Genomic DNA, 13425 nt, shown 5'->3' with positions numbered 1-13425 from the left:
ACGCTTGGCAACCGACACTAAGTTCTGCCTCAGCATCAGGCACAGGGGTTCCCTTACCGTACACATAGGAGATCCCCACGAGCTCAAAAATGGCAATGATGACGAGGGCGTAGGAGGCGGCATACGTGTCCACAAGCTGAAACATGTAAATTCCACCCTGGTAGGGGAGAGAAACAACCGACATCAATAGGCCTGGATCTAGGCTCTCTCCCACTTCTAGCAGTCAATCCTTCCATCCTGAGCAGGGTCAGGTACAAACAGGAGTCAAAAGATCTCCCCTCCCCTTGACATCAGTAACCTAACACTGGCCACGTATGTAAGCTGGGGGTCTTGCCATGTTGGCAAAGCAGTCCCTGGAAAGACTCCAAGCTAATCAATAGAACAAGCCCAGAAAAGTGATCTAACATCTTACTCTTTTTTTTTTTTTTTTTTTGCGTTATGCAGGCCTCTCACTGCTGTGGCCTCTCCCGTTGTGGAGCACAGGCTCTGGACGCGCAGGCTCAGCGGCCATGGCTCACGGGCCCAGCCGCTCCGCGGCATGTGGGATCTTCCCGGTCCGGGGCACGAACCCGCATCCCCTGCATCGGCAGGCGGATTCTCAACCACTGCGCCACCAGGGAAGCCCTAACATCTTACTCTTAAAAGGCAAAGGTCAGCATCTGAAGATGTATATGTGAAAGTAGCCATATTGCTTCATTTTTGCTTTAAGCAATAGATGACCATTTCTACCCATATACCTGCATGTGATTGACCTTCATATGACCTTTAGGTGTCTCTGGGCGTTCCTCAAGCAACCCCCCGCATTTTCAGCTCACTCTTTAAGTCTCTCTACAATAGATGAGGCTTAGAGACCATCTCCTTTCAATCTATCATTTTACAGATGAAGAAACCAAGGCCCAAAGTAGTGACTTGCTCAAGGTCACAGGGACAGCAATATATATACATATATATATGTATATATATATATATACATATATATATATATATATATCAGGTAAGCTAATACTCAACTTACCAGACACTCAGGACTAGAAGGAACTCAAGTGGCTATAAATCTTGTATATTACAGGTAATCAATTTCTCTGGTCACTATTTTCATGTATTCCATTTTCTTAAAGTAGGACACACCTGTCTCGTTGGCTCAAGAAGGCTACATCTCAATTACGAAGATGTTAGAAGTATCATTAGTAGCCAAGGTGACATATTTCCCTCTGTGGTCAGAATCCCTAATGAACTGATGCCATCTACATGTAAATGGCAATGATTTGGCTGTTGTTATAAGGTCCGGGAGCTAAAAGTAAAAGGCTGGAGAGCCATCAGGCGCCCCTGCAACCTGCCCCCATCCCAAGCCTGTGCCCAGCAGGCAGCTTACCTGAGTGATCATCGGGAAGCCCATGATGAAGAAACAAATGCAGCAGCCCAGAGTAAAGACCGGCTTGTGTGTGCGCAGGTACTTGGGAAACTCGTCCGAGATGGAGGTCACTATGGTCTCGATGGTGGCAAACTGGAATGATCCCAGCAAAGCAACACCTGAGACACGCCGCCCAACCCCAAAGGCTCCAAAAAGCCCTTTGTGTTTCCCACCAGGCAAAGTGGTATTTGTATGAGGTTTGGGTTTTAGGGTTGCATTCCCTCGATGGGCCTGAAAGACTTTGCTGGGGTCCAACCCACAAGGCCAGCGAGGGGAATCCAAGCAGGATGTGGGCCTTAGAGCAGTGTTTCCAGCCCCCAGAGGCTGCACTCATACCCATCCATCAGGACACTTTAAGCTTCACTTTGTATTCATGAGATGTAAATTCCTCTCCTCCCGTTTAAATCGCATTTGATCTGCCTGAGGAAAAACCCTCTTTGCACCCAACTACTAAACTCTGAGTGCCTGTCACCATGATTTGTAGTAGTCTCAGCCCCAGAGGAATTCCCCTAAAATTGACCTCATATTATTTTCCCTTATTCAGCCCCAAAGAACTTGCTTTGGCAAAATGACACCAAAAGCAGGAAGTACACAGGCTAAAATTTGCATGGAGAACAGAGAGGGAGAGAGTACAGCTCCTTCGCCATCACCTGAGTCACCCACAAATGCAAGGTTATCCTGAGCCCTGGACAGGTACCTCACATCCCTACATCCCTCAGGGAAATGTTTAAGTACCACTAAGCTCAACCCCATTGCAGGCTGGATGCAGGACCCAGGACAGGAGTCTTCAGAAGAAGCAGGGATCGAAGTGGGGAGGGGCTCACCATAGTGTCAAGTCCAAGAGTGAGAAGCATCAGGAAAAAGATGATGGCCCAGAACGGAGAGAGGGGCAGCCTGGTTAAGGCCTCCGGGTAAACCACAAATGCAATGCCTGGCCCTGGAAGGAACAAGACACATGACTGCAAACAGGTCCAGCTCAAGGCCCCCTCTTCCTGGAAGCCCACAGGGTCCTCTCTCCATGGAAGCCCTGAGTTGTTAGTTATCACATGCTGCTCCTGCTATTTGCTATGTTTTTACTCCTCTCTATCCATTTCCCCAATTAGACCTCAAGCTCCTGGAAGGGAAGGACCAGGGGAATTAGGTCCGCACCTCAGGGAACCCAGAGGAGAAGCTCAAAAAGAGTGCCAAAGCAGAGACTTGGGGCCAACTCAACTCTAAGGCCAGGCTGTATCCCATGCAAATAACATGAAAACCTCCATCTTTGTATTCATAAGTTGGGGGAGACTGTAATAATTACCCTCTAGAACAGTGGGTGATTTTGCCCCCCAGGGCACAGATGGCAATGTCTGGAGACATTTTTGATTCTCATAACTGGGATGTTATGGGGGATGATTACTGGTGTCTAGTGTGTAAAGGCCAGGGATGCTGCTAAACATCCTTCAGTGCATGGGACAGTCCCCACAACACAGCATTATCCGACCCAAATGTCAAGAGTGCTGAGGTTGAGAAACCCTGCTGTAAGGGTTAAACATGCCCAGAATGACATCGTTTCCCCATTTTGTTACCCTTCTTCCTAGTCACTCCTCCAGGAGAAGCCATGTCCATAAAACATGAATCAATCTAACACTTTTAGGAACTTGCCCTATAAAGGCTTGGTAAAGATGGGGCTACATCAGTCCACAGGTAATTAAGTGGGGAAGAGGAAAGCATGACATAAGGGTTAAGAGAGTTTGGTCTCTAATAGTTAGACACACCTGGGTCCAAATTCAGACTCCATGACTTGCCAGCTGTGCAACCCTAGAGAAGTTATTTAATTTCTGTAAGCCTCAATCTTGCCCATCTGTAAAATGGGGATAACAATAGTTCCTCACAGGGCGGTTATGAGGGACAAATGAGGAAACGCACGTAAAGCACTGAGACCAGCGCCTTGCACATCATCAGCACTCACAGAACATTAGCTTTTCTTAGGGGTGGACAATGAACTTGGAAATTAGCGGCTCTGATTCCGGTTTTCCCAAGAATATCGCGTGTGGCCTTGGTGGAGGATGTCTGAGCTGCAGTTTTCTCTGCTAACATAAAGCCCCACCAGCCGTTCCTGTCTTCCTCAGAGCCTCACTGGGAAGATGGCTAAAGACCTGGCAGTTGTGAATTCCCCCTGTAGGTAGAAACCTAGATGATAAGGGGCAGAGACCAGGGAACGTCGGGGTAATCCACGGCCAGCGCACGTCTGGAAGCCAGAAATCGTAGCTCCTGGAGTTTTTATAACTCAAGCATAACGACACTTTTTTAAACTGGAGTTCATCAGGTTGTTAGCTCCCAATGTTGCCTAGGGCCTTGCGTATTTAAAACATAAAGCCTGGGTTGCCTAAGATATCCCTGCTCGATGCATTTATTGAACAGACAGTAGAGACAGCCTCTGAAGTCTCCCTGAGTGAATCATAAAAGAAAACTCTGTATTAAGCTACAGTTCAAAATAGGTCTCAAATGCAATGCACCGAAGAAGCCAGTTCAGTGCCCTGAACACTGAGGAAGCCAGTTCAGCTTAGGCCCATAGAGTGGACAAGAAGGTCTTCAAATGGCCACTGCCAGAGGACCTCGGCTCATTGCTTTAACAGGATTCTGGCTGTTTGGGCTTTACTGCTTTTTCAGGGAGGGGAATGATTTCAAAATATTCGGCCTGTTTCCATTTCAGCGGCCTCCCTAAAGTATGCAGGGTAAAGGCATCACCTTCAGCAAACTCCGTTTATCCAAGACGGCTAGAGAGTGGATTTTTTAAATACATTTTTAGAACATTTTGTAGAGTTCAGAAAGATGGACTGTCTGAGCCACAGCGGAGTTTTCCCCGGGCTAGGCCCTCGTGTCTGATGGAGGCTGAGTCCTGCCTCTTTCCTCTCCCTCTGGGAGGCAGCAAGGCCCAGTGGGTGGACTGCAGGCTTCTCTCCCACAGGGGCCAGAAAATTGGCTCTGCCTCTTACTAGCTGCGGGACCGTAGGTAAGACTCTGGACAAACGTCAGTTTCCTTATCCGTACAATGGAGATAATAATAGCACCTACACTCAAGGAGTTTCTGTGAGCATTAAGTATGTTGATACAAGTAAAGGGCTCAGAACCATGCCTGGCCATGGCGAGAACTCAGTAAGCATAGACCATTATTACTCTTCCCATGAGAGGGGGTCAAAGGGGTTCTGCATGCCAGCATCTTGGGCAGGGCCCCCAGAGACCTACAGTGACAGCCTCCTTGGTCCTAGAGAGCCACTGAAGACACAACCAGGGGCTCCGGTCAATGGACCCATCACGACCCGCAGCACACAGGGAGTGGTTACTCTGCTGAGAAACCTACTACACGCGGATGCGTTCTCAGAGGACGCAGCACCGGAACCCTTTCCTGTGCCTTTGGAAGGACTGGAATCCAGGTGACAGACAGATGGTGGGAGGGTCAGTCCAGTTTGAGAGCGTTCATCTTGATCAGCAGGGTCTCTGAACTATGAGGGGGTGAGGGAGCCAGGGCAGAACTTCCTAGTGGCCTGGTTACCTGAGAGTTACCACCTAAACCTGGGACTCTATATGCAATACGCACCTCTGTGTTCCTCTGCTGTGATCTAACCCAGTCTTGCCGCTAGTGGGTGAGCATCTTGGTAAGGCTCTGAGTTGGATTCTGACCATGAGTCAGTGCTCCCCAGGTAGCAATTGGCTGGGAGATGATTCTAAAAGGCTGACTTCCCAGCAAGCTCCTTCTCTGGAGTAGATGCCTGAGAAGACCACGGCCCCTTCCCTGTGGCCATTGTAAAAGCAGAGGACAGCTTGGTCTCATCACCAATCCCACCCTCAAGCCCCCAGAAGCTCTGATACGGCCAAGATTTGGGGTAATGACTTTGAGCCTCCCTTGCAAGGGAGCTGTAAACAAAATGGACCAGTGTTAAGTCATTAAAGAGAACCTGCTTTTGACTGAATACCAAAGCACAGTTACTAATGTTGGGTCAGCAAAAATGAACTGAATGTCCACGTGCCAATGTCGCCCAGCTAGGAGAGATTGGGGCTGGCACCTAATGCAGGCCTGACCCCGATCTCTGTATTCTGCAGAGCCTCCATTACAACGGGGGAAATCAGACAAGCCTGCTAATCACATGTAAGAATGTACGCGAATTCAGATGAGCAGGTTTAGCTGCCTACGGGTCTGGGAGAAGACCTCCCGGGCCACTGCCCCTCCCCTGTGGGAGGTGAGACCCACTGTCCCTGTGCTGGTGACGATGAGAAACTACCAAGTACAGCTGGCCCTTGAACAACACAGTTTTGAACTGCACGAGTCCACCCAGACATGGATTTTTTTCAATCGTAAATACTACAGTACAACACAATCTGCAGTTGGTCGAATCCATGGATGCGGAGGAATTGCAGATTCAGAGAAACTGTATCTATGAAGGGCTGACTCTAAATTATAACACGGATTTTTGACTGCGTGGAGGGTTGGCGCCCCTAAACCCTTGCATTGTTCTAGGGTCAACTGTATGAACACAACACGTTAGAACCTGTGAGAAGTACTCCTCTCTCCCTGTTAAAATCAGAGGAAATGAAAAAATTCTGGAAAGGGGAAGTTTCAGAGGGAAACACAGGCCACTTGTCTGATGCTTTTTACATAAATGAAAAACAAAATTTAATTTGGGTTTTAGCAACTTGTGCCCCCAAATCCCTTTCCTGGGGCAGGAAACTCTCAGAAGAGTTAATGAATGTGGCCCACATCTTAAGAATCACTATCTCTGGCCACTCGGCCACTGGTTCACAAGGAGCTCAGTAATGTCACAAAAATAACAGAACACCTCAGATCTGCTGGCAGGCGCAGGAGGGCCTACCTGCTCCAGCTACGCTGCTGGAAGGAAATGAGGACAGCACGGGTGGTACAGGCACCCCGAAAACAAAGCCTCCACCACTCTCTCCCTCCCCCTCACCACCTCCCTTCTCCCCAGAAGGTTTAAATTTTTCAACCAGGGAAGGGCATTTGCTCAGCTCTGGGACCTCTATTTTAGTGCTCTGCTGCAGAACCAAAATCCCTGGGGGTACAGCACCCTCTACAGGGAGAGATAGCTCCCCCCCACCAACAAGCTGGCTCTTTAACCCTTTGAGGCCTGCAGTGCATCATCAGCGCCGCTGAAGCAGTAATTAATTATCCTGAGGGAGCCACAAGACAGCCAGCAGCCAGCCCACCAAGAAGGTGACATTGCTAGGACCTAGTTCTTTCTCGTGCTGGTGTCTGAGCCATTATCTGAGACTTGCAGTGAGCTCCTTGAAGAAAGATAACTGCACAGAGAAGTCACAGACAGTTCCACACTCTGGACTGTCCAGGCCCGCAGCCCTGTCCCCACAGCCCCTGGCACAGTCCCTACACCAAGGCAGCCCATAAATGCCTGATTAGAGAATGCCCATCATGATAGATGCCACGAGGAAATCTCTCAATCACTGAGGCCTGCTCAGCACCCAAATCCTCTGTAGAATAAGGCTGGGTGGAAGTAAAAAGTTAACTAAAAGTATTACACACTCTCTACAAGATTCTGTGCTAGAAATGTGGATTAAATGAGATAAAAAAGGAGCGCTCTCTGTACACTCCAGAGGGACCACACAAATGTTAGCCATTAATAGAGGGATCACTTGGGCAGAAGGTAAACATTTATTCCACGTCGCTCCCACCACCGTCCAACCTTTCCACCCACTGGGGAAACAATTTGCAGGGTCTGCATTGCAAACTAAGCAGAAGACCCTGAGAACACATCTGAGCTAACAACCAGGAAAGTGCTTCATCAGGAAAAGCTGCTCTTGCTAAGCATTAGTGTTTGGTGCCTACAGAGCCCTCGGCGAGGAATGCCACCCAGAAGCAGGTTGTGCCTACATCCGCTGCAGAAGCACTAGTGTGCCTAGAGAATCCTCTCCCCGTGACCAACAGGTAGAGACCTTACTTCTGCTGGAGCTGAGTTAAGAGAGGACGGGAAAACGAAGGAAAGGAGAGGGAAGCAGGAAAGGGGCTTTTATAGTCACACCTCTGGGGAAGGACCGGCCAGATCTAACACTGCATGAGCTTCAGACTCCAGCTGTTCTGGGTCCCTCCACAAAGGGGGACCTAGGCTGTCCCCCTCTCCAACCTGTTCCAGAAGGCCAACTTCCTAGCATAGCATAACTGAGGAGCTCAGGGTGTGAACCTGGAACCTGCCCTACGACAGCAGGGAGACCAGTGCACTGTACCTTGGTCTGCCACGTTCTCGATGTTAACCTTGCGTTCATTGGCCATGAAGCCGATGACTGAGAAGATGACGAAGCCGGCGAAGATGCTCGTGGCACTGTTGGTGCAGGTAACAATTAGGGTGTCCCTGGGAGGAAGAGAAAAGTTTGCCAATAGGCGTGCTTTGTGAGGAGGAAGGGATAGGGGAGGGACACATGAATGTGCGCTCGCGTGTTTGTGTGCCCATGTCCACATGCCCATTCCTAAATAGGTACTCACTGTAGGCTGGTCTTGTTTCTCTTATTCACAAGAAAAGGAACCACCAGTCCTGACCACAGGCTCTCTTGGGCCAAGTGGATAAGCACCAAAAGACTCAAAAAGCTCTCCCTCCCCTAACTGCCCTGCTCCAGGGCCTCTGGGACAGAGCTCTGGCTCCACCTGCCCAAGAACTGGATCTCCCCTCCTGGCAGTGGCAGAGGTAAGTCTGTCCATCAGAGCAGATATTGAGGGGATGAGGCCTTTTGCAGACTACGGGACAGGAACGACGTATGAGAGAAGAGAAGGCGGTGGGACCGACAAATGCCACCAAGCATGAGAACAGCCTGGGGTTGGGGCACACGGGCCTAGAAGGGCAAGGGAGGCGGGGAGAGGAGACCAGCACCTCGGTGCCACCGCCCTCTGCTGGCCATATGGCTGCCGCTCCCGGCCTGCCCTGTCCATCCCAGACACAAGAGAGGAGTCACAGCTAGATGGAGCCGTCAGGCCAAATTCTCTTACATGTTAGAGGCATGACCTTGACCAAGTCACTTCCTCTCCACTCTGACTTTATTTTTTTTTTTTTACACATATCCTCTCTTTTTTCAAATTCTTTTCCCATGTAGGTCATTACAGAGTATTGAGTAGAGTTCCCTGTGCTATACAGTAGGTCCTTTTTAGTCATCTATTTTATATATAGTAGAGTGTATATGTCAATCCCAATCTCCCTATTTATCCTTCCCCCTCTTACCCCCGGTAACCATAAGTTTGTTTCCTACATCTGTAACTCTACAAAAACTTCTATTTTGAAGATAAGTTCATTTGTACCCTTTTCTTAGATTCCACATATAAACGATATCATATGATATTTGTCTTTCTCTGTCTGACTTACTTCACTCAGTATGACAGTCTCTAGGTCCATGTTGCTGCAAATGGCATTATTTTGTTCCCTTTTATGGCTGAGTAATATTCCATTGTATATATGTACCACATCTTTTTTTTTAATGGAAATGCATTTCTTTTATTTATTTATTTATTTATTATTTTACTTTTGGCTGTGTTGGGTCTTCGTTTCTATGTGAGGGCTTTCTCTAGTCGCGGCAAGCGGGGGCCACTCTTCATCGCGGTGCGCAGGCCTCTCACTATGGCCGCATCACTTGTTGCGGAGCACAGGCTCCAGACGCGCAGGCTCAGTAGTTGTGGTTCATGTTGCTGCAAATGGCATTATTTTGTTCCCTTTTATGGCTGAGTAATATTCCATTGTATATATGTACCACATCTTTTTTTTTAATGGAAATGCATTTCTTTTATTTATTTATTTATTTATTATTTTACTTTTGGCTGTGTTGGGTCTTCGTTTCTATGTGAGGGCTTTCTCTAGTCGCGGCAAGCGGGGGCCACTCTTCATCGCGGTGCGCAGGCCTCTCACTATGGCCGCATCACTTGTTGCGGAGCACAGGCTCCAGACGCGCAGGCTCAGTAGTTGTGGTTCATGGGCCTAGTTGCTCCGCGGCATGTGGGATCTTCCCAGACCAGGGCTCGAACCCATGTCCCCTGCATTAGCAGGCAGATTCTCAACCACTGCACCACCAGGGAAGCCCCACATCTTCTTTATCTATTCCTCTGTTGATGGACATTTCGGTTGCTTCCGTGTCCTGGCTATTGTAAATAGTGCCGCAGTAAACAGTGCATGTATCTTTTCAAATTATGGTTTTCATCAGATATATGCCCAGTAGTGGGATTGCTGGGTCAGAGGGTAGCTCTATTTTTAGTTTTTTAAGGAACCTCCACACTGTTCTCCATAGTGGCTGTATCAATTTACATTCCCACCAACAGTGCAGGAGGGTTCCCTTCTCTCCACTCTGATTTTAAATGGTGGCAATGACTCCACCTCCTTCACAGGTTATTGTGAGGACAGAACCAGATGAGGCCTGCACTGCACAGAGCCTGGCACAGAGCAAGTGCTCAGGATACAGCCCACCTTGTCCAGGACCTTAGTTTACTGATGGGGAAACTGAGGCCCAGGGGAAGGTAATGGGCTCATAATGGTAGGTTCTGATTTGAACCCAGACTTCCTGCCCGTTAGCCACACCACACAGCCTCATTTCTAACAAAGCACAGAGCAATGCTTCCCCCTTGGACGATGCTCAGACTGATTCTCGCGGGTCATAAGTTAATAAGCAACTATGACCAAAGAAGTTCAGACACCTTAGTCTGGCATTCTAGCTGTTACGGGCTGAATTGTGTGCCCCCAAAATGTAAATGTTGAAGTCCCAACCCCCAGTTCCTCAGAATTAGACTGCATTTGAAAATAGGGTCTTTCAATGTAAAGCTTCTGCTTTACAGGAAATAATACCAGATTATTTTGTTATTTTATAGTTATATTAACAGGTTGTACTATTGACGGATAAGTCCGATGTCAAAATGCACTCCCCACTAAGGATAAAAAAGGAACTAATAGTCTCTACTGCTACTTGGTGGCAGCGTGCATGTATTGCAAGGGCAATTATTGTAGGACTCCAAATTAGTGGAAGATTTTAGAATTGGAAGACTACATACGGATCATCTAGTCAAGCTTCCAACTATTATAGTTGTGAAAACTAAGGCCCATATAAATGAAATGATTTATCTCCAAAGAGCGTTAGTGAAAGAGTCTGAAATTAAAAATATCTCTGAACTTAAAAAAAAAAAAAAGAAAAAAGAAAATAGGGTCTTTAAGCAGGTGATTAAGAGGAAATTGTGAGAGTGGGTGCTAATCCAATACAATTGATGCCCTTATAAGAAGAGGAGATCAGGGCACACAGCGGGAAGACCATGTAGAGACACAGGGAGAAGACGGCCAGCTACAGGCCATGCAGAGAGGGCTCAGAAGAAATCAGCCCCGTCGACACCTTGATCTTGGACTTCTAGCCTCCAGAACTGCGAGAAAATTAATTTCTGTTGTTCAGGTCACTCACTCTGTGCTATTTGTTACGGCAGCCCCAGGAGACTAACACAAAGGCTCTCTCCAATCTGGCCTCAGCCGATTCTCAGGCCTCATTTCCTTCTTGCCCGGTAAGCACACACCTGCTCCAGTCCCATCACCCTGCTCCCCCCACGTCTCCATCACACCTATCCACACTCATCCCCACTTGAGAACATTCCTTTCCTCCCCTAACACCTTTTGAAATTTGGCCCAGCATAGATGTCACTTGTGTGAGGCCATCCCAGCCAGGCTAGGCCACAGCTTAACTATAATCTCTGCCTTTCGGTTCACGAAATATCTCATGCATGATTAAAAATAAGAAGAATGGCAACTGCTGTCTACTGAGCACCTACTATGTGCAAAATATTGCTGTGAGAATTTTGCATACATCATCTCTTACCCTTCAACAAAATATTATAGTCTGCATTTTACAGATGAGAAAACAGAGATTCAGAGACGTGAAGTATCTTACCCATGTCTTGGAGTTTTAGAAAATGGAGAAGTCATAATACAAATGCAAATCTCTCTGACTCCAAGGTTCTTTCTTTCTTTTTTTTTTTAATCAGCCCCTCAGTATTTTCTTACTGTTTGTCACAGATGGATTTAAATTTCAGATGTCACCTCCTCCAGAAGCTGTCCAGGCTCTCTCACATCTTTGGGGTTCCAGAGTCCCCTAATATCACACTATCCAAATGTCACCCTGCACCAGAATCACCTGAGGATCCTGTCTCGATATGGAGATTCCCGGGCCTGCCCCACCTCCTGATGTTCTGTTTCCTAAATCTGGGAGGGGACTCAAAGTTTGCATAAATTTGGGTTTAACTGACAGATAAAATTGTAATACCTTTTAACATATTTAAAGTGTACAACCTGATGATTTGATATACATATGCATTGAAACAGGAGTCCCACCATTGAGTTAATGAACACATCCATCACCAAGGTATTCTTTCCACTGTACCATGCTGCTTTCTTACAGGGCTCTCTAGAAAAGTGTTTGTCGAGTGACTGAATGACCATACTTCATCAGCGACTACCATACAACTGTATCCATGGACTAGATAGCGCACAAATGACTATTCCAGGACACAACCAGCTGCATGGCACCTCCAGAGAAACTCAATTCCATCCCATGCGTCAGAACCAGGGTGCAAATTGGGGTCCAAGCCAGGCCACCAGAAGCCAGCATCTAGGCCTTAGCAGGCGATTTCCCCTACACCAGAGCTAACTGTCGGGCTCTGCCTTGGGTGAAGTGTGAGGATATGGCCTCAGGTGTCTGATGACGCAGCCCATGATTCTGTCCCCAGGCCCTAGTCCCACTCACCTGCTACCTCTGGGACTTGAAGTGCTTCCACATACCTGTAGCAGTTGTTGTGGAATTTGTTGTAAGAAGAAAGAGTGATCAGGCCTCCCCATGCAGCAGATAAAGAGAAGAAAATCTGAGTGGCAGCATCTTTCCACACCTGGGAGGCAAAAGAGGGGAAGATTCAAGGTCACTGAAGGAGGCTGGGCCGGGGGAGGGGAGTCTCCCAAAGCCACACCATCTCCCCCCGGGGAAAAGTCAGTCAGGACAAGATGACTTTGGCACCAACATAAACGAGAAACATACACTGGAAGCCAAAAAGGCAGTAAATGACCTGGGAGACTCTAACTCCATTCTAATCAAAGGAGAGGAACTCAATAAGCAATGTACACATTTCATGCTTACAAGCCCTACAATCTAAAACTAAACAAAAGGGGAGAGCCCTTTCTTTAGCTGGAAACACACTCAAAAAAACAATTTGGAACAGCAAAAATATTCATGGATACAAAATGAAAACCTTTTAAAATTGACATTCCCCCCAAAAAATAAAATTGACATTCCTAAAGATTACAATAATTTACTAAAAATCTGAAATTCTGTAGCCCCTCATCAAAGTAAAGCAAGCTCTGTGCCACAGCTCAGTGGATTTTACAGTGCCACCTCATTCTCGAAATTGGCTGACAACATCTCTTGGTCATCTTGGAGATTTCTTTCAATTGTCCTCATTAAACTCCAGAAAGCTACTCAAGAGTTTGAGCTATAGATTTATATGATTTGATATGGACTTCCTATCATTTTTATAAATTAAAACTGGTTTTTAAATTGTGCTTAACATATGCAAAGAGAAAGTTCAAGTGTGTGCTGGCAAAGTCTGTACCACAACCTCCATTCTCCCATGCTCCTTACTAACAAAGCTGTGGTTTTATTTAAAGGCAGCCATATGTCCAGCCAAATGGCCACCTCCCAGAATCAAGGAGAGGTGCAGCTGAGAGTAAATCATCATATGACTTAGTTTCTGGCCAACGATGAGAAAATCAAGTGTTATGTGGAATTTCTGGGCTTTCTCCTCTTTTAAAGAGAAGGAGGATGCCTATCTCTGTCTCTTCCCTCACTGCTTTGTGCCACCTGGAATGCTGGCATGATGGGTGGAGCTCTGGCAGCTACATGGCAGCTATTCACTGAGGATGGTGGGGCAGAAAGACAGGAACCTGGGACACTATGGAGCCACCCAACCAGTGCTTGACTATCTACCACTGGGCTGCAAGTGAAATAAACTTTTGTTAAAG

The 13425-nt window shown here is 47.3% G+C and overlaps 1 protein-coding gene across 1 annotated transcript in view; it reads right to left on the bottom strand.

The window, feature by feature from the left end:
- SLC6A5 (solute carrier family 6 member 5) overlaps positions 1-13425 on the bottom strand; it is a 53970-nt gene that overhangs the window by 13236 nt on the left and 27309 nt on the right. Inside the window, exons 10-14 of the mRNA XM_007122979.3 lie at positions 12196-12299; positions 7640-7764; positions 2236-2348; positions 1373-1504; positions 58-157 (exon numbers count right to left, since the gene is read on the bottom strand). Coding sequence (XP_007123041.2) covers positions 58-157; positions 1373-1504; positions 2236-2348; positions 7640-7764; positions 12196-12299 — 574 coding nt within the window. The remainder of the gene's footprint in view (positions 1-57; positions 158-1372; positions 1505-2235; positions 2349-7639; positions 7765-12195; positions 12300-13425) is intronic.

Source organism: Physeter macrocephalus, chromosome 16 (genome assembly GCF_002837175.3).
Source record: "Physeter macrocephalus isolate SW-GA chromosome 16, ASM283717v5, whole genome shotgun sequence".
In the NCBI taxonomy this organism is placed as follows: domain Eukaryota; kingdom Metazoa; phylum Chordata; class Mammalia; order Artiodactyla; family Physeteridae; genus Physeter; species Physeter macrocephalus.
The sequence above is the reverse complement of the archived record's forward strand: the minus strand, read 5'-3'. Positions and strand labels throughout refer to the sequence as shown.